The sequence below is a fragment of the Lepidochelys olivacea genome, assembly GCF_965140295.1.
Source record: "Lepidochelys olivacea isolate rLepOli2 genome assembly, chromosome: 3".
NCBI lineage: Eukaryota > Metazoa > Chordata > Testudines > Cheloniidae > Lepidochelys > Lepidochelys olivacea.
In genome coordinates this window covers 85,724,174-85,750,595 of record NC_140413.1, presented here as the reverse complement: position 1 = coordinate 85,750,595, position 26,422 = coordinate 85,724,174, and the positions used below count along the sequence as shown (strand labels likewise).

At 40.5% G+C, this 26,422-nt stretch overlaps 1 protein-coding gene across 1 annotated transcript in view; it reads left to right on the top strand.

Annotated features, from left to right (window-relative positions):
* The window catches only part of CDK19 (cyclin dependent kinase 19), a 217,847-nt gene that overhangs the window by 97,073 nt on the left and 94,352 nt on the right, over nt 1-26,422 (top strand). The window contains 1 exon segment of the mRNA XM_084623122.1: nt 20,904-21,014. Within this exon segment, the coding sequence (XP_084479248.1) occupies nt 20,904-21,014 (111 nt within the window).

Here is a 26,422-nt window from a genome sequence, read left to right as displayed (position 1 = left end):
GCCAAAAATAAAAAAGCTGTTAAACCACATTACAGCTACATAGTTTAAAATAAAGTTTCAGTGTTAGGAAATGTAAAAGGTAAAGTTTCTACAGCAACATTAACTTGGTCATATGGCACATACTACTGTGCACAGAATTTTTTATTCTGGTTAAATATTAATTAACATTAATTTCTGCATATCCCTGGAAAAACCTTAACTTCTGCAGTTCCTGATATTTTAACTCAAAGACCTTTATTGTGTTATCAAACATTTTGCTTAAAAAAAAAAGCAAGAGCCAAAGTTATCCTTTTAGGTAGTTATGCTTTTAAGTTCACACCTGACTGATATTAATATGGCAATTCCCTCCTTTGCTTCTTCTAATATGTGACCAAAGATAGTTTTCTGCAAGTCCAGGTTAGAAGTGTAGTAGCACACTGTTTATACTGTGGTGCCTGCTTTCTTGCAAGGGGAACAAATATACTATGTCTGTGCTGAGGAAATTTTCCCTCAGTGTTCAGAACAGCTGTAAACTGGTTCAGCTGAACCATCCTTAAAACCAGACGGACACAAGTGTAGGTACCCAACGTAAAAAAAACACAAGACTCAAGTGGCTGGAACTGTTTTTATAAGTAAGTTAGACAAACCATCTGAAAGCAAGTTTTATTTTTTTTAGTCATGTCATGCTCCTGAACCAGATATGGACTGCTTAGAGAGCTTGCTTATATGTACCACATGTGTTCATCATAAGAGCCTTTAATACTCCACCATATTTGGCTGAGGTTTTGTTAAATAAGGTATTTTACATGTAGTGCCACCTAGAGGCTAAACAGCATGATACAGTTTAGCATTCTATTACATCTCCTTTCTACAAATATTTACATGGTCACAATATCTTTGTAGTTCAGTACGGATCAGTCTCTTAAGTGTCTGCATTGTACTGGTTTTCTATTTTCATAACTCAAATGCATAATCACTTGGTCACCTGGCTATCCATTAGTTGCAGCGACTGGCTGTGGTTGGTTTGGAATCGTTAAGTCATTGTCTTCTTGTTCTGCATCTGCCATCTGTACAGTTTGCTCTGTTGACTGTTCCTTTTGAGGAACAAACTGTAGATGTTCACATTTTCTGTTGAACTCTCCGCTGTTGGTCTCGATCACATATGATTTGGGCACTGAATTCTTTTTCTTTATGACATCTGGAGTTGTCCATCCCTTTTCTCTGTCCAATTTGGCATGAATATAGTCACCAGGTTCGAGTCCTGGGAGTTCTCTGTGTGACATCTGTTGTAAAAGTGTTCATAAGCTCTTTTAGCCTTTTTATCCTTTTTGGTTACTCCCTGCATGTCTACCACTTTGTAGATAGTGAGGTAGTTAAGCAAGGTCGGCATTGTACCTCCCACCCATGGTTGACCTCACTTAGTTTACCACTCCAGCACAACTGAAGTGCATTGCTTCTACTAAATTTTTACAGCAGGCTAGCTAGTGTGCATTAATTATCCTGCCGTAAAAAACACAACCTTTTTGGTCACTGAAGACTTAGTTTTGATGAATCCGGCGTCTGACCATTTGAGCAAGTGCTACAAAAGCCTTAGAATCATAGAATATCAGGTTGGAAGGGACCTCAGGAGGTCATCTAGTCCAACCCCCTGCTCAAAGCAGGACCAATCCCCAGTCTTTGCCCCAGATCCCTAAATGGCCCCCTCAAGGATTGAACTCACGACCCTGGGTTTAGCAGGCCAATACTCAAACCACTGAGCTAGTCCTCCCCTTCATATTTGATACAGCTTTTTTATCATAATGAGAATGACCTTCACAGTAACAACGGCTCACCTCTCCTCCCTAATTCCTACAAAGAGACCCTACTCCAAGCAGACCTTTCTATCTTCCAAAAAGTAGACAAGCCAGAGACTTTGTATTACCAGTCTCTTATTTGGAAGGCACTCACATACTCCAGCTACTGGCAGCAGTACAAAACCCTAAGATAATCAATGGATGACATATAAGAAAGAATTTAAGACAACTTGGGGTCTGTTGAAGCAAAGTATCAGCATGTTGTCCTTTAGTTAGTGGGGCAAATAATGAAAGGCAAAGCAATGGTTCTGTGTACATTGTCCTTTGAAATGTTCCTTACTTTTGTGAAGATTCCAACACGGAATCTTCTCTGCTGATTCCATTACCAACTTTACTCTCTCTCAAACATCGGAAATTTTTCAATAGTATTTTTTTTTCAGTATGCAAGACATCCACTGATAGGGGAATCTTGTTCCAGATTAAGTTTCCCTCAAAACACAATTCATTTTGACAGAAAGCAGAGAAAGTCACTAGCAACTTTGTATACGTTATGTAGGTGCCAGAAAACCTAGAAACTATTCCAGGTTATACAAACCCAGAATTTTGAGGCTGGGACCACACAATGAGGTAAAAGATGTTATAGTGAAGGGGTGTATAAAAAAATCCCTTAAATAAATATGCAAGAAATATTCAATTTTAAATGTTTTTATAAGTGGGAAATTCTACAGCATCGCTAAAGTGATGGAAACAATACAAGCTGAGGTACTGCTGAATGTAATGAAATCCTTAAAGTGGTAAATTAGTTCTTCTCTCTCAACCCCTCCCTTATTCGTTTATTAAAATAAGTAAATAATTGTTCAGTAGCTCACCTGGGATACAGGCAAAAGGCTCTAGTAAAGCCTGGGATAAATGTTATTGGAATAGATTTATAGAGGGGAGGGGAAAATAAATTAATCTGTCACAATGTGCAGTCCAGTCTGCAGGGCGGATTAAAAAATCAATTTTAAACCAATCTGATATTTTAAATCGAAATTGGATCTTTTATTTATTAAAATAAATAAAATTAAATTAAAATAAATTTTAAAATTAATTTTGAAATTATAACAATCTATGTTAAGGTATAAATTTACTATAAGCCATTAATCATTCAAATTAAATTAAAACAATAATATTAAGCAATATGCGTTTGCTGTTAAAGTTTTAAAGAAAGTCGAACCACTGAACTGGTAAAAATCACTGGCTAAGTACCTAAACCCTGAGTGTGTTAAACTGCTAAACTAGTTTTTGACAGCAGGAGCCTCTTGTACAGATGCAAAGGAAATCGTTTCTGTATTTCAGTTTATTCAATTAGTTCAATTCAATTACTAGGTCATTCAAAGTTGAGAAACCAAATGAGAGTTGAAAATACAATAAATCTTGTTTTTCCTCTTCCACTATATAAATAAAAACCAGATGAGAGAGGGTGAGAGCTACTTGTTGTAAAATTTTGAAGGACCATGGTGATCAGAAACAAGAAGTTCAATTAATTAAACTACAGATAATGCTGTGTCTAATAAATCAGTTTTCAATGTAAAGCATGTTTTGATAGTTGTTCTTATGTATACAGTACATTTATGGGTTAACTTTATTTAACTGCTAATTATTTAAAAAAAATGCTGTTTTGTGCATTTAATTGAATTTGAATTTCCAAATAGTGCTTCACACAAATTAAAAATTAAAAAAATTAATCAACTGGTACGTAAGAAATGCATCATTCACTATTTTCTAGCATAATAAAAAAAGTAAGCATTAAGAATCTGTATAAATTAAGCTATGTAATTGCTTAAATATGTATCGATATAGTGTAGCCTCCTGGTTAAAAAAGAAGCTCCAAATTTAGTGTAAAGGCTATTTAGTTGCAAATCAATGTGTTTTAATGATTGCCAATCAATGAGAATCAACCTTTTCTTTAGGATAATAACTGAAAAGTACAAATGGAAAACGAGACTCAAATTGATTTAAATCAAGATTTCCTGCTTGCTGATATAAAATCATGATTAAAATCTGTGATTTTAAATTGCTGAGATTGAAATCAGTCCACCCTGTCAGTCTATTATAAAATAAATCCAGACAGTTACACGGCCTTCTTAAACACAAGTTATATTGCTCCATATTGTGTTTGGACTTGTCCAAGAGTAATTCAGCTTGAGGAGTAGGCTCATGTAAGCACACAGTAACCAGTAGTACTGGAGGTGCCCTTCATTGTGTGTCCTTAGAATGTACACAGTGTGCTATGTTGCAAGAAGATTCTAGATAAGTGACTTACAACGTGTGAGGACATCCTGGGGACTGAAATACATATTCTTTGAGTCATATCAGTGGTGAACTCACCCCCTAATTATTTCAGAACTGGCATGTAACCCATGAGATAGTGCTGTTTGAATCTGGCAGAAGGTGCCCTTGAACACACTGGATAGTGGAAGGAGAATGAAGAAAGGGGCTGCAATTTCTTGGAAAGTCATTTCTTACACAAATACTTTTCCTCTGGTATGTCAGTGGAAACATCAGAAGGTTCTCGGGATGATAAGAGAGTCTTATAGTAACAATGTAATAGTACTAGGTTTAATTGGGAACCAGATTTAAAAAAAATATTTTGCATTTTATACACGTGGGCAATGTTTTCCCTTCTGGACTTTGTATATTTAACTGTGACCCTTTCTTGGCAAGAGCAGGCAGCAAGGTGTCTCAGATGAAGCTGAGTGTCTGACACCTGAGCTGAATTTGGTGCAGGGAGTCTAAAGTCAAAGCATGTTAGCAAAGTTTAGTTGTTAAGAGAGTTTGTGTGTGGGTTTCGCGTTCATTGCTCCATAATAGATTCAAAGTCCATTAATATCACTTCAGCCTTTCATGCCAGGCAGGAACTTCAGCCTAACTCAGGTTCTGCCTTACCCTTTAGACAGCAAATTTAAAATTAACTGTTTCACTCCTTGACTCAAAGAAATTCCAGTCAGTTTCCTTCTCATAGGACACAAAGTTTAAGTAGAGGCTTTTTGGCAGCAGAAAATCATGCTTACAGAGACAAAGGGGAAAAAAAGTGTGATGAGTTTAATTTCCAAGAACAGTGGATAGTATTGGGGTCTAGTAAAACAGAATGTATAGTTACGAAACGATTTGGAACTGCACTTCTAAGAAAAATAGTGTTAATGGGAAATCTAGTTAACTGGCCTTAACTGTTAATAATTGCAGTTTTTTACATATAAAACATATAGGGTATAATTCTTCTTTCTTTATCCTCCTGCTCTTCAGGTGCATAGGGCATCCTCCAGTTTTTGCTGTTTATTTGGGGCTTGTGCTGGTCTGTTCCAGCTTCTGGGTGTCATGTGAATGAATTTTGCTTCTTCCTCTATTCTTCTGTGTTTCTCTAGGTTACCCTCTTTTTCTCTTTCCAGGTGGTGCGTCCATATTATCACTTGTCATGGAAATTATGTTGGTGGCATCTGTAAAACGTCCTAAATATGTCCGTAGTTGTCATCATATTTGATAATTTAGATTGGTTCGCTCTACTTACAATTTCTGATGGTGCAAAAAATTTTTTTCCAATGGACTCCGAAGATCTTTCTGCAGGCTTTTACTTTGGAATGAGTTGATCTTATTAATTTCTATTGTAGATTTCCATGATTCTGCTCCGTAAAGGACAGACATGACACTGGAGTTAAAAATGTGTGGTTTTGTTGGTGCCAATCATGCTACTTTTCCAAATCTTTTCAAGTTTATAAAAATTGTTTACTGCTTTTGATATTTGTTGCTTCACATCCTGCGTGGTGTCACCATCATTGCACATCTCACCCCTAGGTAAGTAAAATGACTGACTTCTTCTAGTGTTTCTGCATCCACTCTGGTTAGTTTTGGGACATTGATAGTTGTATATTTTGCCTTCCCCTTCTTGAAGAACAAATCAACATCTGTATCTGCCAAAAGATGTATTTTCTTCCTTCTGATGTGTTGAACTAATCAGGACAAGGTCAGTAGCAAAAATGAGGTCATCCCATTGTGCTTTATCATTTGTCCATAAAATTCCTTGGTTGCCTTCTGCAGTTACTTTCCTCATGACATAGTACAAACAATTACCACATTACCAGTACAAACAATAGTGGGGACATAATGGACATAGTACATCCTTGCCTTACTCCAGTTGTCGCTAAAAACCCCTTGCTGCTGTTGTCACTATCTCTGATCCAAATGAACTACTAGGAATACATGATGAGGAGCTTCTACTAGAACTTGATATTGATTTAGAAGATATTACAATGGAATAAGTTAAAGCCATCAGTAAACTCTCAAAAATGAGATTGCAGCTGGAGAGGGCAACATTACTGGACAGATACTTAAAGCAAGTGTTGGAACAATGCTCCAGGCTTTCCTTATGTTTTTGGATAGAATATGCTATGAAGAAAATAACCCAGCCTGGTAGAAGAGAGGCCTTTTAGTAATATTGCCAAAGAAGGGTGAGCTTGCCAGCTGCAATAACTGGAGAGGAATCACATTACTTGCAGTGCCTGGGAACATCATGTGTAATGTCATCCTGAAACATATCAAGAAACAAATAGACTTCCAACTTAGAGAGTAACAAGCAGTTTTTAGACCCTTGAGATAATATGAAGACCAATTGTAGTTCTCAGACATATACAACAAAGTGTGGAATGGCAAACAGCACTTGTGATGAATTTTATAGCTTTCCGGAAGGCATATGACAAAATTTATAGAGATAGTCTTTGGAAAATTATGGTATACTATGGAATACCAGCAATATAATTAGAATCATCAGGGATCTAAACAGGGTATAATTAGGATATCTGAAATAAATTCGAGGTATACCATGATATAAATCTCTTTCTAGGCTTCTTCAGTGTACATCAACATCATTGTGAATATACATTTTTAAAAATTTTCCCTTGTAGTGTATCCTAAACTCAGGTTCTGGGCACATTAAATAGCATAACCACCTGGAAGAAGTTTTAAACATCTTTCCTGTACTGGTTTCCCATTGAATTTAGAATGGAAACTTACTGGCAACAGTCTTCAATACTACATAGTGAAGCATTTGGAAACATTCTATAAAATTAAAGCTATTGATACCTACTTGTATTTAACTACTGTGGCAAGTACCAACTTACAGTTTGGTATAACTTCAGCAGATCTACAGCAGTATCTCTTGGCTATAACTATGAAGTAAACTTTTATTTTTAATTGCTGTGAAGAAGCAATGAGTCAGAGAGTGCCTCTCATGAATGACAGGTAATTGATCTGTCCCTTCAGAATAGGTTATTATGAACTCTGAGGGGGAAATGTCCACTTCCTGCTTATGACTTCCATGAAATCTTATCTGAAATCATGATGTTGGTGACAGCAACCCTAACAAAAAAAAAATCTTCTGTTCTGGGTAATTTATTTTGACAAGTACCACTTCTTTATGCTGCAAGTTTGATATATTTAGAATCCCTTTTTAAGGACCAAATGTTGCACAGCATGCGGTTTGTTGTTCAGCAGCAAAATAACTTTTACTGTTTTGATTGTATGATTCACTATAATTGTTTAAATATTTATGGAAAAAGATCTAATGTTTATACATGTTATGTGGGCTGCTGCTGTTGCAACAGCACTTTCAATGTGGCTATAAATGATAGCTGACTTCATTCCATTTAGAAGTCTAAAAAAACATTAACTCAAAAGGGACAGATAAGGATATTACTAAAATGATGTAATCTACTCTTTAATGAGCATCTTTGTTCATGTTAGAGCACAGATCATATAATATTGTACAAAAATTGAATGTCATGAACATAAATTTGTTAGTCTCTAAGGTGCCACAAGTAATCCTTTTCTTTTTATAAAAATATACGAATACCTAATATATACCTGGTGTTATATAGAATTGAGAGAGCTTGATGGACCCTGCTCCAAGCAGCCTCAGCCTGTAATCTAATTAAAAAAATATTTGGAGAATTTTGGTGTCTGATTTGAATGACCAGAGGATGGATTTATCTCAGGGAATCAAATATCTAAATATTCAATATTGAATTTTGAACATACTGCAAGTTTAGATCATGACCCTGCACTTGGATTCATGTGGGCAGACTCCTGTGCCCATGCAGAGCCCTAATGAAGAAAAAAAATCAGTGTAGACAGAATGATTATTTGAATTACAGTATGTGTAACTTTGCTAGTCTCTGGACAGTAGCTTTTATCACCTTGATCTTAAAAGAATGTTGTATGACATAAACTAATATCTATCTGATATATTTTTAAAGAACAGCAGTTAGTGTTCTGTATTCAAAGCTACTGTAGCTGCTTGAGACAAAGCTGCTGATTTAATCATATACATTTATCCAGCCAGCAAGTGTAAATACAGTAGAACCTGAGAGTTACAAACACCAGAGTTACATTCAGTCAACCACACACCTCATTTGGAACCGGAAGTACGCAATCAGGCAAGCAGGCAGACGCTGTGCATATCATTACTGGATCAAGCTCTGTGAAGAGATACAGAGAGCTTCAGACACAGGAAACCTCAAAGTCCTGTATGATGGTCTGAAGAAAGCTATTAGTTCCACTGTCAACAAGGTTGCCCCACTCAAATCACTCAGTGGTGAAATCATTACAGATAAAAGCAAACAGTTGTCTTGTTGTGTCAAACACTATTCAGAGCTATATGTAGATGAAAGAAACATCACCACCGAATCACTGGATCAAATACCAACTCTACAGGCCATGTCAGAGCTAGATGTGTAGAAGAGCTAAGAAAGGCCATTGATTTGCTGACAAGTGGCAAGGCTCCTGGAAAAGATGGCATCCTAGCGGAAATCCTCAAGTGCGGGAAAGACAGCCTATTACCATATGTGCCGAGTTTCTAATCTGCCGGGAATGCTCCCACCCCGGCTCTGCCCAAGCCCCGCCTCCACTCCACTCCTTCCCCCAATGCCCCACCCCCACCCTGCTTGTTCCCACCCCTGCCCTGCCCCCACCATGCCTCTTCCTCTCCCCGCCCCACCTCTTCCCTTCCAGTTCTGTCCCCTCCCTCAAGTGTGCTGTGCCCTCGCTCCTCCCCCTCCCTCCCAGCACCTCCTGATGCTGCGAAACAGCTGATCTGTGGAAGGTGCGGGGAAGGAGGGGGAGGTTCTGATGAGGGGCTGCCTGTGGGGGCTCAGTGCCCACCATTTTTTTCCTGAGGGTGCTCCAACCTCGGAGCACCCACAGAGTCGGCACCTATGCCTATTACCATATCTTCATCGGCTGCTACTTAATTGCTGGAAAGAGGGTGAGGTACCACAAGAGACGCGTGACACAAACATCATTATTTTGTATAAAAATAAAAGCGAAAAGGACCACTGAAACAACTACAGGGGTATCTTGCTACTAAGGGTATGTCTACACTACGGAATAAGGTCGAATTTATAGAAGTCGTTTTTTTAGAAATAGGTTTTATATATTCGAGTGTGTGTGTCCCCACAGAAAATGCTCTGAGTGCATTAAGTGCATTAACTCGGCGGAGTGCTTCCACAGTACCGAGGCTAGAGTCGACTTCCGGAGCGTTGCACTGTGGGTAGCTATCCCACAGTTCCCGCAGTCTCCGCTGCCCATTGGAATTCTGGGTTGAGATCCCAATGCCTGATGGGGCTAAAACATTGTCGCGGGTGGTTCTGGGTACATATTGTCAGGCCCCCCTTCCCTCCCTCCCTCCCTCCGTGAAAGCAAGGGCAGATAATCGTTTCGCGCCTTTTTTCCTGAGTTACCTGTGCAGACGCCATACCACGGCAAGCATGGAGCCCGCTCAGGTAACTGTCACCGTATGTCTCCTGGGTGCTGGCAGACGCGGTACGGCATTGCTACACAGTAGCAGCAACCCATTGCCTTGTGGCAGCAGACGGTGCAATACAACTGGTAGCCGTCCTCATCGTGTCCGAGGTGCTCCTGGCCACGTCGCCTGGGAGCGCCTGGACAGACATGGGTGCAGGGACTAAATTTGGAATGACTTGACCAGGTCATTCTCTTTAGTCCTGCAGTCAGTCCTATTGAACCGTCTTATGGTGAGCAGGCAGGCGATACGGATTGCTAGCAGTCGTACTGTACCATCTTCTGCCGGGCAGGCAAGAGATGAGGATGGCTAGCAGTCGTATTGTACCGTCTTCTGCCGGGCAGGCAAGAGATGAGGATGGCTAGCAGTCGTACTGTACCATCTTCTGCCGAGCAGCCATGAGATGTGGATGGCATGCAGTCCTTCTGCACCGTCTGCTGCCAGCCAAAGATGTAAAAGATAGATGGAGTGGATCAAAACAAGAAATAGACCAGATTTGTTTTGTACTCATTTGCCTCCTCCCCTGTCTAGGGGACTCATTCCTCTAGGTCACACTGCAGTCACTCACAGAGAAGGTGCAGCGAGGTAAATCTAGCCATGTATCAATCAGAGGCCAGGCTAACCTCCTTGTTCCAATAAGAACAATAACTTAGGTGCACCATTTCTTACTGGAACCCTCCGTGAAGTCCTGCCTGAAATACTCCTTGATGTAAAGCCACCCCCTTTGTTGATTTTAGCTCCCTGAAGCCAACCCTGTAAGCCGTGTCGTCAGTCGCCCCTCCCTCCGTCAGAGCAACAGCAGACAATTGTTCCGCGCCTTTTTTCTGTGCGGACGCCATACCAAGGCAAGCATGGAGGCCACTCAGCTCACTTTGGCAATTAGGAGCACATTAAACACCACACGCATTATCCAGCGGTATATGCAGCACCAGAACCTGGCAAAGCATTACCGGGCGAGGAGGCGACATCAGCGCGGTCACGTGAGTGATCAGGACATGGACACAGATTTCTCTGAAAGCATGGGCCCTGCCAATGCATGCATCATGGTGCTAATGGGGCAGGTTCATGCTGTGGAATGCCAATTCTGGGCTCGGGAAACAAGCACAGACTGGTGGGACCGCATAGTGTTGCAGGTCTGGGACGATTCCCAGTGGCTGTGAAACTTTCGCATGCGTAAGGGCACTTTCATGGAACTTTGTGACCTGCTTTCCCCTGCCCTGAGGCGCATGAATACCAAGATGAGAGCAGCCCTCACAGTTGAGAAGCGAGTGGCGATAGCCCTGTGGAAGCTTGCAACGCCAGACAGCTACCGGTCAGTTGGGAATCAATTTGGAGTGGGCAAATCTACTGTGGGGGCTGCTGTGATGCAAGTAGCCCACGCAATCAAAGATCTGCTGATATCAAGGGTAGTGACCCTGGGAAATGTGCAGGTCATAGTGGATGGCTTTGCTGCAATGGGATTCCCTAACTGTGGTGGGGCATAGACGGACCCCATATCCCTATCTTGGCACTGGAGCACCAAGCCGGCGAGTACATAAACCGCAATGGGTACTTTTCAATAGTGCTGCAAGCTCTGGTGGATCACAAGGGACGTTTCACCAACATCAACGTGGGATGGCCGGGAAAGGTACATGACGCTCGCATCTTCAGGAACTCTGGTCTGTTTCAAAAGCTGCAGGAAGGGACTTTATTCCCAGACCAGAAAATAACTGTTGGGGATGTTGAAATGCCCTCCCCAGAAACCTTTTGCAAAGGCTGTGGGAGTACATCCAGGAGAGCCGCAAATGCCAGGGCAAAGTAATCCTTTCATATGCTTGCTTTTAAACCATGTATAGTATTTTAAAAGGTACACTCACTGGAGGTCCCTTCTCCGCCTGCTGGTCCAGGAGGCAGCCTTGGGTGGGTTCGGGGGGTACTGGCTCCAGGTCCAGGGTGAGAAACAGTTCCTGGCTGTCAGGAAAACCGGTTTTTCCACTTGCTTGCTGTGAGCTATCTACAACCTCCTCCTCCTCCTCATCTTCTTCGTCCCCAAAACCTGCTTCCGTATTGCCTCCATCTCCATTGAAGGAGTCAAACAACACGGCTGGGGTAGTGGTGGCTGAACCCCCTAAAATGGCATGCAGCTCATCATAGAAGCGGCATGTTTGGGGCTCTGACCCGGAGCGGCCGTTCGCCTCTCTGGTTTTCTGGTAGGCTTGCCTCAGCTTCTTCAGTTTCACGCAGCACTGCTTCGGGTCACTGTTATGGCCTCTGTCCTTCATGCCCTGGTAGATTTTGACAAAGGTTTTGGCATTTCAAAAACTGGAACGGAGTTCTGATAGCACGGATTCCTCTCCCCATACAGCGATCAGATCCCGTACCTCCCGTTAGGTCCATGCTGGAGCTCTTTTGCGATTCTGGGACTCCATCATGGTCACCTCTGCTGATGAGCTCTGCATGGTCACCTGCAGCTTGCCATGCTGGCCAAACAGGAAATGAGATTCAAAAGTTCGCAGTTCTTTTCCTGTCTACCTGGCCAGTGCATCTGAGTTGAGAGTGCTGTCCAGAGCGGTCACAATGGAGCACTCTGGGATAGCTCCCGGAGGCCAATACCGTCAAATTGTGTCCACAGTACCCCAAATTCGAGCCAGCAAGGCCGATTTAAGCGCTAATCCACTTGTCAGGGGTGGAGTAAGGAAATTAATTTTAAGAGCCCTTTAAGTTGAAATAAAGGGGTTCATCGTGTGGACGGGTGCAGATTTACATCGATTTAATGCTGCTAAATTCGACCTAAAGTCCTAGTGTAGACCAGGGCTAAGTGTAGCAGGAAGAACTTTCGCAAAATTCATCTTAGTGCACCTACAACAGCTGACGAAGCATGTCTACCCTGAATCACGGTGTGGATTCAGGGCTTGGAAGATCAACTACAGACATGATATTTTCTCTGCATCAACTGCAAGAAAAGTGAAGAGAGCAAAACTGACCATTGTACGCCGCCTTTGTAGACCTAAGCAAAGCATTCAACACAGTCAGCAGAGCAGGTCTATTTGCATACTAGAAAAGATAGGATGCCCACCAACCCTGTTAAGTCTTATACATTCATTCCACAACGACATGAGAGCAACTGTCCAGTTTGATGGGTCCACTTTGGACAGCTTTGAGATGAAAAGTGGAGTGAAGCAAGGATGTGATCATGCCTCTACACTGTTTGGAATTAGTACTCTCGAACTGTGCATGTAAGGACATACATGAAAGATAGAGTGCATCTCCACACAAGATCCGATGGGAAACTCCTTCAACCTGTCGTGCTGGCTGCTGCTTCCTGCAGCTCCCATTGGCTGGGAATGGCGAACCGCGGCCACTGGGAGCTGCGGGGGGCCGTGCCTGCAGACGGTCAATGTCAGCAAAATGTCTCATGGCCCACAATCAGACTACCCTGATGGGCCTCAGGTTGCCCACCACTGATGAAGACCAAAATGCTAGTATACCAAGCTTGCCTCCGCAGCACTGTCATGTATGGTGGGGAAACACGGACAACTTATGCCCATCAGGAGAAAAGGTTAAACAGTTTCCACCTACATTGTTTATGCCACATACGCAACACCAAATGGCAAGATAAACTCACCAACACATAAGTTCTTTGAAGGGAAAATTTACCAAGTGTGACAGCCCTCCTCAAGCAAAGATGACTGCTCTGGCTGGGCCATCTGAGTAGGCTGGAAGACCGACGAACACCCAAGGACATGTTATATGGGGAGCTATCAGAGGAAACAAGAACAACAGGACAACCCAAGCTTCGCCATAAAGACATATGTAAGCGAGATATGAAGGAATTTGAAATTGATCTTGACCAGTGAGAAACCTTGGCAAGTGATTGTAACAAGTGGCTGATACTCTGATAGAGAGGATAGCAAGTCCATGACAGAAGCTGACTACTACAGCTTGAAGAGAAAGGAGCCCATAGGAAGCAAGCAGCTCCGAACCAAGATACATGCATTTGCAATAATTGCTAAAGATCATGCAAATTTCGTATTGAACTATTCAGTCACATGAGACATTGCAAACCATCTACATCAGAGGCTGCAATTCCCACCATCTCTCACAGACGAAAGGATGCCGACAAACTGTTAAACATAAGCTACTAAAAAAAAAAAAAGGAAAAGCAGTATTTTTCTTCTGCATAGTAAAGTTTCAAAGCTGTATTAACTCAATGTTCAGTTGTGAAGTTTTGAAAGAACAATCATAATGTCTTGTTCAGAGTTATGAACAACCTCCATTCCCGGGGCATTCATGACTCTGAGATTCTACTGTAAGGATCTTTCATTTAGTTTGTGCGTTTACAATTTAATTATTTAGAAATCTTCCTAGTTAATTTCACTTGGCAGCCTCTCAACATTCTTTTGAAATGTTAATATATTTAATTTGGCTTTCAGAACATGAGTATTTAAAAAAGCATGTATACAGTGTGTACTTTTGTAACATGCACAAACAAATTTAGATAATTTGGTGGGACTTTCTTGGCTTCTGTGATTGTGACTACACAGATTTACCCAGAGGCTTATACAGTAACTGAAAAACACAACCACTTTTTTCAGGGAGAATTCTTGATATTCCATTTAAATGCAGTACTCCTTCAATTTTAGGATCAGATGTATCAGTTTTATGCAGTAAATTAAAAACATATGTTACATAAAACCAACATACTTTACATAAAACCAAAGCAGTAATTTTTCTGAGTTTTATGAAATCCTTGTAAGTGGATAGGCTAATCATAGTCTAGTTCTTCTCAGGTTTAATCTTGAAGCTTTGGACAAGGGGGTTTTTCATGCCTTCTTATTTCAAATGCTATAATATACATAAAATATTTTAAAATATTAATTAAAATACTTAGAATATCAGTTGGTGTGTATCTGTGTCTCTTGCCTAAAAAAAATAATCATTGCTTCTGTAGTGTGAAAGAATCTCTCTCCTCTAACTTCTTGGTACTCCATTGTTTTTGCACATGTTTCACTTACTAGTCAAGTTGTGCTGATATGTGCCCACTGATATAAGATTTCTTTAGTTTTAATGGCAGTAACATATTTGTTTTTAGAATTCCAGAATGCACATATGTTGTAAATCATGTGTTGTGTATTCTTTCCTATTTCTCAGCTGTATCATTGTATAATGGCAAATTGGCATCAGATCTATGGCATAGAATTTGTGTTTTCGTGATCTGATTAGTACTGCTCTTTTTCAAATGGATTCTGAACTGCTCAGTTGTGTATCATGGGCCCTAGACTGCTAACAACTCAAGGAAATTGTAAATCCTGCAGGGGCTTAGGCTAAATAAAGGCGTGCTCAAGGTGGTCCACAAGACAATGTCTCTGTTAAGATAAAGTCTTCTCTATAAAAAAAGGTTTGAAAACCCCAGCAGTATATCAGAAAGTCTTCCCCCACTCTGCCTTGAAAGTGTGCCTCAGCATTTGTCTATTCAAACTGACTGCTGAGACTAGTAATGACTGTGATCACTACAGACCTAGCCTGGAAATGAAGCAGTGGTTTATAGGAAAACACGCTTTACATTCTGTCAATCTTCTTAGCCATCTGGTTCCTCCTCTTCTGCTCTTTGAAATGCAATTACAAACTGGATTAGTATTCAGGATAATTTTTTAAACGATTAAATAGCATGAAAAATATTTTTAACTGACATTCATGCTTGTCTTGGTGAAGAATGAGCAAGCAGTAGATGTCAGAGACTTTGGGGACAGAATCAATCATGAGGGCTTCTGTTCCCAAGAGACTCAGTTTCCACTCCTTCCATAAGAGGAGAGAAACAGGAACTGGCATGAACTCCAGGAGCAGTAGTGCCCATGAAGGTCATGTTGATTTACTGATAAATAGAAATGACCAATCCCCTTCTCAAATGAGCTTACACAGTTCCTTTGAGAACTGATACCTTACCCATAATGGTACTTCGAAAGCACTGGTTCCCAGCCTTTTTGAAAGGCTGAACTTATTTACCAGAATTAAACCGTGGGTATACAACCCTGTGCCCTTATCCTACCATTCAGTTGTGGATCCTCAAACAAACAATTTAATTATGGGTCCTCTTAAACATTACTCGGACCCTGACTGTTACCCCTGCTGAGTAGGGGCTTCAATCTCAATCACAAAACAGGGATTTGGAACAAGTAAAATAGAAGGTTGATAATGTCAGCGTACTGATGCCCTGCCTGTAGGCTTTTATCATTTAGGTGTGGATAGACATTTGACCATAAGTTGTAAAAGCAAGATGAAGCAATATTAATACAGTGACTATCTCTCTTTCTTATTATGTATTATTAAATATTTATATTATGGTAGCACCCAAAGGTCACACTACAAACATGGATAAGACACTACTTGCCCTTAAGGGCTTACAATCTGCAGACCTTTTTCTACCACAAACCATGTAACTAACGAAGCTGTTCCAAATTCTTCACCAGATTCATTTGTTTGTATGATGCAACCCTGTCCCCTACCCTGTTTTGTATATTTTAGCTTGTAAACACACACAGCTTGTATCTTATTTATGTTTGTATAGCACCCAACACAATGGAGCTCAAATCTCAATTGCTGCCTTTGGGTGCTATCATTATAGGCTGGGCTGGTTGCCTGGTTAGTATTCAGATTGCCCAACACTTACCATTATAAGACCACTTACCATTACAAGAGATCCACTTCCTGGACACTACAGTACAAATAAGTGATGGTCAAATAAACACCACCCTATACCAGAACCCTTCTGACCGCTATACTTACCTACATGCCTCCAGCTTTCATCCAGACCACATCACACGATCCATTGTCTACAGCCAAGCCCTCAGATACAACCACATTTGCTCTAATCCCTCAGACAGAGACAAACACCTACAGGATCTCTATCAGGCATTGTTAAAACTACAGTACCCACCTGGGGAAGTGAAGAAACAGATTGACAGAGCCAGAAGGGTACCCAGAAGTCACCTACTACAGGACAGGCCCAACAAAGGAAGTAACAGAATGCCACTAGCCATCACCTACAGCCCCCAACTAAAGCCTCTCCAGCGCATCATCATGGATCTACAACCTATCCTGAAGGACGATCCCTCACTCTCACAGACGTTGGGAGACAGGCCAGTCCTCATGTACAGACAGCCCCCCAACCTGCAGCAAATACTCACCAGCAACAACACACCACACAACAGAAACACTAACCCAGGAACCAACCCCTGCAACAAACCCCGTTGCCAACTCTGTCCGCATATCTATTCAAGGGACACCATCATAGGACCCAACCACATCAGCCACACCATCAGGGGCTTGTTCACCTGCACATCTACCAATGTGATATATGCCATCATGTTCCAGCAATGCCCCTCTGCCATGTACATTGACCAAACTGGACAGTCTCTACGTAAAAGAATAAATGGACACAAATCAGACATCAAGAATTGTAACATTCAAAAACCAGTAGGAGAGCACTTCAATCTCCCTGGATACTCAATAACAGACTTAAAAGTCAACTAAGAGTCCTTGTGGCACCTTAGAGACTAACAAATTTATTTGGGCATAAGCTTTCATGGTCTAGAATCCACTTCATCAGATGCATGGAGTGGAAAACACAGTGGCAGGTATATATATACATATTACATGAAAAGATGGGAGTTGCCTTATCAAGCAGGGGGTCAGTCTGATGAGACAATTCAATTAACAGTAGAATACAAAGGGAGGAAAAATCACTTTTGCAGTGGTAATGAGGGCGGTCCATTTCAAACAGTTGACAAGAAGGTGTGATCACTAAAAAGGTGATTTTTCGTCCCTTGGTATTCTACTGTTAATTGAATTGTCTCTTTAGACTGGCCCCCCTCTTGGTAAGGCAACTCCCATCTTTTCATTACTGTGTATGTTGTGACAAAGTTCCTCCTCTACCTTGGTGGGTCTTGCGCTTATTGGCAGATTTGCTCGCCTTGGAGCTTCACAGAAGCCTTCAATTTGGCCATTTTCGTGAACCCACAGTCTAGGTCAACTCCTTCTGTGTCTGACCAGGAGTTGGGAGGTTTGGGGGGAACCCAGGCCCGCCCTCTACCCTGGGTTCCAGCCCAGGGCCCTGTGGAATGCAGCTGTCTAGAGTGCCTCCTGGAACAGCTGTGTGACAGCTACAACTCCCTGGGCTACTTCCCCAGGGCCTCCTCCCAACACCTTCTTTCTCCTCACCATAGGACCTTCCTTCTGGTGTCTGATAATGCTTGTAACTCCTCAGTCCTCCAACAGTATGCGTTCTCAATCTCAGCTCCTAGTGCCTCTTGCTCCCAGCTCCTTACATGTGCACCACAAACTGAAGTGAGCTCCTTTTTAAACCCAGGTGCCCTGATTAGCCTGCCTTAATTGATTCTAACAGCTTCTTCATTAGAACACCTGCAGTCAATCAGCCTGTCTGTCTCAATTGTCTCCAGAAGGTTCCTGATTGTTCTGGAACCTCCCTATTACCTTACCCAGGGAAAAGGGACCTACTTAACCTAGGGCTAATATATCTATTACTCTCCTGTAGCCATCTGGCCCGACCCTGTCACAATATATATACTTGCTGCTGTATTTTCCACTCCATGCATCTGATGAAGTGGGTTCTAGCCCACGAAAGCTTATGCCCAAATAAATTTGTTAGTCTCTAAGGTGCCACAAGGACTCCGTGTTGTTTTTGCTGATACAGACTAACACAGCTACCGCTCTGAGATTTAAAAGTCGCCATTCTTCAACAAAAAAACTTCAGAAACAGAAGAACTGGAATTAATTTGCAAACTTGACACCATCAAATTAGTCCTGAATAAAGACTGGGTCACTACAAAAAATAATTTCCCCTCTGTTGATACTCACACCTTCTTGTCCACTGCTGGGAATGAGCCACATCCACCCTAATTGAATTGGCCTCATTAGCACTGACCCCCACTTGGTATGGAAACTCCCATCTTTTCATGTGCTGTATATTTATACCTGCTTACTGTATTTTCCACTCCATGCATCCGATGAAGTGGGTTATATCCCACGAAAGCTTATCCCCAAATAAATTTGTTATTTTCTAAGGTGCCACAAGGACTTCTCGTTTTTTTTTTATTATAAGACTGTTTTCAGTTGCTTATAACTTTGCCATTCTTTAACATTTTGGGTGAAATTTTTCATGCTGGGTCTCTGCCTCAGATTGATGTTTTTTGGGAGGTGAGCAGAGGGGGAGGGAATTTCCATCAAAAGAGTTCAGTCTTTTCTGAGAATGAGACTAAGGAAAAGTATGTTGTCTTGACCAAGTTAAAAATTCTGGTGATGTTGTCTTTGAAAACTTCAAGCATAGCCATGCTTTGGAGCAGAGACTTGAAATTTGACATGGATTGGCCTTATTCTCAGGATTGCAACTTTTGCCATCCCTATGAAGATCTGCCCAACTTTGGGCAAGTTATAAGTCTTGGAAAAATCCCAGTTTGCATGTGTTCAGTAGAGACTTGCTAGAGCTTTACAGTAAAAAAACCTCATCTGCACTGAATATGCTTCAGCCAGGGGCTACACGGTTCTGAGCAGGACTTTCTACGCAATTGCTGCCGTGGGCCAGGCTGGGGCCGGGAACAGAAACTGACAACAGCAAGATCATCTCTCCTGTGCAGTGACTGATGCCCCTGCTGGGCCCAGACAGCATGGAGGAGGAAGCTGCTGGATTCAAATACAGAGGAGACAAGAGCCAGATCCAAGGGTGGAGAGAAGCAGACTGGGACAAGGAGTCTTAGTGGGAGAGGGAAACTGGGGGTGGGAGGGAGAGTGGAATTAGTTGGGAAGGAGACAAACTGGGAACCAGTGGGGTGGGAGAAAGGAGGTGAGGGGAAGAGACATGGGATCTGACGAAGAGCCAGGATGCGAGGAAGGGGAGGAACTGAGATTGGACAAGGATCTGAGGGGAGAACTGAGACTGACTGGACAAGGAGCCAGTTGGTGGTGGTGATGAGGGGACTGATTGGGCAAGAATTCTATTCCAGGAGACTGGGACTCTGAGCTTGTGGGGTGGGGGGGAAGGAGGAAGGCAACTGGACTCGGTATGCGGAGGACACAGACGGATGGGACAAGGAGCCAGAGTAGGGGAATGGAACTGGCTGGGCAAGGGGACGGGGGGCAAAGAGTTGGGTGTGAGTGGGGAGACCTGGGATTCTCTGAGCAAGGAACACAGACTGGGAGTGGGGACTAGGAGAAAGACTGGGAGAGTGAGTCCAGAGGGGGAAACTAGGGCTGTCTGAGCGCTGGGATTGGTATGGGAAGCCTGAGAAGTGAGATTGGGACTGGTTAAACGAGGAGACGGTGCAAGGAGCCAGTAGTGAGAGTCAGGATGGGGACGTGGACAGTCTGGAGTGGATGTGGCTGAATGGGTCAAGCTTGTGGGGAACGGGCAGAAGACTTTGTGCTCCATAGAGCACACTCCTGTCCAGAGGCTGGAATGGAACGCAAGATTCCTGAGTTTCACCATTCCCCTGCTGTCAGCAAATATCTGTGAAATGCAGTGGCAAAGTGTGTTTCATGTCCCTCTAGTGCTGCTCCACATAGAATTAAAGTTGCCTGTGTAGCTGACATTTCTTAATTTTTGAGTGTTTGACTTTGCAACCTTAATGTCCTTTTAACATAGGGGGGGGTGTGTTTGTAGGTGTGTGTGTGTGGGGGGGTATGTGTGTGTGTGTAATAACAGAAATGTTTACTAATAATAGCCATGTGCCGGTGGTGAAAAAATGCTGTTTTAAGCATATAGCATGATATACATCCTTCAGACTCAATTGTGCCATTTAAGCACAGTCACACCACCCCAGGGGGAACACCATGAGGCACTGTGCAGCATGCCTTCCTGAGCTGCTTGACATATGCAGGTTGTTCATTGCTGTACACCTTTATGAGGCTAGCCAGGGTGTGTGTGTTTCTCCCAATAGAAATAGAAATGTAGTTGCCCCTAAACTCCAATTCTGTTTGACCCATCAGCAGGCCATTGGTGTTGGGATGGCTCTTTATGCTATTCTTACTGCACATCACTCTCCCTCCGTGTCCTAGCTAGGCACAATCTAGCCCTTTCTGAAATTAATAGCAATAATGTACTGAATTGCTTTGGGTATGTTGTCTGGGGATCAAACTTACTTTGTTACAAGTACCTTGCATGGCTATGACCTACCATAGTTATCCATGTCTCCACTTCTGGTAACACAGTTGCGTTTGTCATTAGATACTTTGCATTGCAAACTGAAATCATGTAAATGGTGGTTTTTGTAGCTGCAGAAATACTGACTTTTTTGTGTCTTTACTTACAGCTTTTACGAGAATTGAAGCACCCCAATGTGATTGCATTACAGAAGGTTTTCCTTTCTCACAGTGATAGAAAGGTTTGGCTGCTGTTTGATTATGCTGAACATGATTTGTGGGTAAGTGCAATTTTCCTGTATTTTTAAAATATTTATACAACATTCATATGTGACACTGATATGTGTCTGTGTATAATATAGTTAAGGTTGTAACTGAGCATGTATTATAAGCCCAGTTTTGGCCTTCCCTCTAATATCCATGAGAAATGCCATATCAGCTTCAAAAATGAAGATTAGCTTTGAAGGCAAGATTGAATATTCTTACCAGATTTGAAGGGAATAGGTTATGGGGTTCCCAAATTGTCACCCTAAAATAGAAGTGTGAAGAAGCTTTCCACGCTTTCTTTTTGCAACTTTTGTTACAAAAATTAAGTGTGAGAGAGAGATTAGTTTACTGGCTTCCCATATCAATATCTAGTGTGGAAAACCAAAATCCAGTTGTCTTACACTCTAATTTCAAAGTTTATTAATGTCTGAATTTGTAATGTTGCTATGAGTGAGGCCTGTTCCACTGAGTTTAGAGTAGGATATGAAATGATTTCTGGAGATTTTTTAAAATGAAAACTTACATCTCTCGCCCATTTCCTCATAGTGATAGCATGTCAATGGCAGAAAGGGAATTTTTCCACCAAAAGTCTATTGATATTTGGTTTGATCTGTTATAGACTGAGGTTTGTTACAACATTGTGTTTTGGATTTGGGTACAGATTCTCAAGCTCCATTTCCCCATCCAAAATATATGGGCTTCTTAGATCTGGGGGCTTGGCTCAGGCCCAGAAGAGAACAAAACATCCTAAGAGTAATTTGTGGTGAATAAGTTCCTTTGAAAATGTTCTTGCCACTTCTGTCCTTATCATTGTCAGTCTCAATGTTATTACAAAGGCATCACTAATATGGAAGTTAGCATTACTAACAATATGTTTAATGTCAGTGGCAGATTGTTGAATTGCTTGTAATTACAAGTATATTAGATAATGAGAGCTATTTATACAAGACATTATCAGAAGTTCACTACTGAGGAAAGTAAACACAGACTATGCACAAAGTAAAAGAAAACTTAGATCACTCTGATCAACTCATGAGATTTAATCCTCCTGCATATAATCTAGTTGAATCAACTTGCTCTGAAATGGTGACAGTCTTGCACTGAGTCACTTCTGAAGGTTCATCAAAATCAAATTACACAAAAATGTGTGTACTCTACATATATTTCCATTCTACATATTATAATTTTACATGCATATAATTTAAATAATTCTGTCCATCAGTTGAATTTACTTGTTTTTTAGAAAAAAGAAAAGGAGTACTGGTGGCACCTTAGAGACTAACAAATTTATTTGAGCATAAGCTTTTGTGAGCTACTGCTCACTTCATCGGATGCATTCAGTGGGCTTATGCTCAAATAAATTTGTTAGTCTCTAAGGTGCCACAAGTACTCCTTTTCTTTTTGTGAATACAAACTAACACGGCTGCTACTCTGAAACTTGGTTAGTCTCTAAGGTGCCACAAGTACTCCTTTTCTTTTTGTTTTTTAGAGTAACCACAAGAACCATTTTACTGCTGCATTGAGTGGCATGTTCAAGAACCCTTTTCACCAACCTTTGCTATTCTAAATTTTTTGTGTGTGTGGTATTCATATTGTGTAAAAAAAAAAAAAAACACCACATGGCTAATAGATGAGGAATCACTATGTTTTAATGTTCTCACCACTCCTTATGGGTCTGGCTGTTGATTAGTCATAGTCCCAGTTTGGTTAATTGATATATATTATTTGAGATGTAATGTTTGTTACCCTAGCAGTTTCTGGCCTCTGACTTTCTCCTTACTCCTTTCTGTGCAATATGTGTTAATCAAATAATTTTCCTTTCCCATGCACCTGATCATGTCTCTCCACCTTTTAATCTTTACAAGAACTTTCCCTCTTCCTCTGCATAAAATTAGTTACATTCAAGGATCTCCATAACTTGGTTCTCGCCTAAAGCTTTGGCCTCATCTCCTCTAAAAGCCTCTTGTTCCTTCCATTTCTCCCCAGCATCACTCCTAACTTCCCCCTTTGTCTCTTTTGCTCACTCCCAACTTTGTGTCTTTTTTCATGCTGCCTCCAACAGCCTCCCAGTTAACGTACGTAAAGCTCCTTCACACTCCTCCTTCAAAAAGCTCCTTAAAATCCCACGTTTTGTGAATCATTTCAGTAGTAATGTCCACTTGTTTCTGTGTTGTGATGTTTTGCATTTCCTGTACTGCACAACTTGAGCCCTTAAACCTTTTGGGGAAGAGAACTTACTTGTTTTGCATAGGTTTTTTACTAAACAATACTATATACTCTCACAGTGTTACCCCAAACAAAATAAGTATATTGAATGCCTATGTCCATCTGAAAATATATATATATTTTTTAAATTGTGGGATAATAGATGTGCTTTCACTAAAGAGAGATACACAGATGATCAACATTTTCAAATTTGGGTGCCTAAAGTTAGTTACCCAAATCCATATTTAAGCACCTAAATTAGTGTGTCCTGATCATTAAAGTTGCTAATCATCTGCAACTCTTAATGGCTTCAGTGGGAACTGTAAATGCGCATCACTTATAAAGATCAGGCCACTTTAATTAAAGTGGCTATCTTTAGGCTCCTATGCTAGAAAATTTTGGCCAGAGATGAATAATGAAGTATGCCGGATATTATCTTCTTCTATATATTTTGTAGTACAATAAAAATTCAACCTATTTTAATGAACAAAAATTATGAATAGAAGCCCAGTCGTTAAGGGGAAGAGTCTTTGGATTCAGATGATGATTATATTTTATTAAAATACTTTTGTGATGGGCAAGAACAAACACTACTTATTTTTGTTCAGCGTTTTTAATACAGATATATCATAGATCACCTCACATTTGGTGACAAATGTAGTAAACTACAAAGTTTACTTGTAATTTATGTTAGTAGTTGTAATTTATCTTGTTAGCATCTGTGGTTGGCATAAGGAAGAGGCGAAGAGAGCTGTAATAACTTAAAAACATTTAAGTCTTTATCAATATTTGTATTATCCCCCCCTGCAAACATATTAACTACTCACTCATTAGCTAATATAATCACACTGAATCCCCAAAACACCTCCCAAATTTTACCAGACAGGCAAAACAAAATAATTCACATGATTTGAAGAAGCAAGAAAGCATAAACTTTGGCCATGTAGCAATTCGTTGAACCAATACATAGTCATACTTGGTTTTATACTTTAATTCCCAAATCCTCAATATAATCCACATATGGTTTCCGTATGTTTTTAAAGCCTATCCTGTGTTCTTTCAGTCTATCTTTCAAATGATGCAACCTGAAGTAAGGTTAGCCAACCCTTATTCCTCTCTTGGGGATGTATTTTCCTTACAAAGTCTAATGGCTATTCTTTTTGGTCACTTTTAATCTAATTTCCATCCAGGTTGTCTTTCTTGATTTAATGATCTTCAGATTAGAAGTATTATTAGTTTTACATATCACTGAGCTAGTCATAAAGACCATGTGCAGAATGATGGCTATGTTTGCAATTGCTCCTTTCGAATCCACATGTATGACTGTACCATCCTATAAAATGTGTTTCATGGATTAAACATATCCAAGAAAAGTGTAAATACCTAAACCTTCTACCTGTTTTCTGCAATGCCCAATGCTTACCATGTAAATTTTTTTAAAAAGACAATTTTAAATGTCTCTCTTTCTGTTTTATAATTAAGGAACTTTGTTGACCTATTCAGTTTTCATATAATTTTCCTTATTTTGTCCTAGTTTAAGGTTTTATACTGCTGCATGTCACTTCCTTTCTGGGTCATAAGCATTTGACATCACTTTTAAAATTTATAAGAAACAAATTAAATGTGTGATGGCCACTAAATTCAACTTTTCTTAGTAACATTTTTTTTAAAGGCCACAGATGAGATCTGGCTAGAGATGAGGTTTTTATGGGTAACAGTTATGTATTTATTACCTTCCAGCAGGTCAGAAATGTGTAGGATTCCCAGCTACACCAATAAACCATATGCCATTGTAACCCACCCAACTTCTGGGTTTGGTGCTCTGTCCCATTGACTGGCATTGAGGCCACTTAGAGAGAAATTAATGAGTCTGCTCTACACCCTTAGTTAAGAGCTACATGGCTTTTAGCTCATGCAGTAGAGGCTCATGCATTTAGCTCCAGAGGTCCCAGGTTTAATCCCACCTGCTGATGAGGGGGGCCTGTCGGTGTTACACCATTACCTTTTTAATATTAATATTCCCTTTACATGCTGTTTGATTGAAATATTCAACAGATCTCTCCATCCTATGTATTATATTATTCATCCTTTCTATTTGCTTAACTAGATTCCTGCTCTTAAAGAAAATTAATATCCATTTTTCTGTCCTGAATTGGTGAGATATCTTTCCTTCTGTAGCTTATGGCTCAGAGCTGATCCTCAATGAGTTTATTTGCAGATACTGGTGATACCAGTGAAACTGTTAAAATAAAAAATAGTTGTTGCCTATGATATGAAATAATGTTGGATGTTAATCTATTACACATAGTCTGCCTTTTTAAATTAAAGAAAAAGGTTATAAGGATGCAGGGGTTGTCTTTAATATATGATTTTCATCTAGTAATAGAAATGAGAAATCCTATTATCCTCATTTAGTTTAGAAAGAAAGCACAAAGGATCCTCTTTGGATCCAAACTTCCTAATTCCAATTGACTCAGCATTCAAATAAAGATTTACAATTTCACATATCAAACTTTCAAGGAAATAGTCTTGTATTCTTACTATTAATTTAATAATGGTGGTGAAGCGCCTGCTAGTAAGTACATATAGTACTGCAAATTTAACTGGATTCCATCAACATTTTCCAATATTTAAGTCATACTCAGATCTGGTGCAATTCCATTGGTTTTACTTGGTTACATTAAGTCTGATTTTAGCTCTTACTCATAAGGATAGCTCAAGCCCAAATATTTTTACATTACTTAAATGTAGGCTTGGCAAGCCAGTCAATTGACCACCTATTATTTGACCACGGTCAAGTATTGTCAAATATTTCAGCAAGAATCCCCTGATCTACGGTGGATAAAGATTGATGATTTAAAAAAAATCAGATTTTTTATTTAAATTGGATTTTTAAAATTTTGTTATTATCATTTGTTTTTAAAAATCAGTTTAAACTAAAAACTGAATTTAATACAAAATACGTCAAGACCTAAATTTATTATAATCTCTTAAAATATTTAAATAAAAATGTTGAATCCATGAGTTTCTACAAAAACTTTGAGTAAAAGGCTGCTTTTCTAGGTAAAGAAAGAATTGGGAAAAACATTCAGCTTTTGAGGTCAAGCTTTGTAAATGTGGCACAACAGTTCATATACTGTATTAAGGGCTTAATCCTGTGGGGACCTAGAGGCTGTGCTACTGGGTGCAAGAGACTTGCAAAGTCATCCAAGGTATT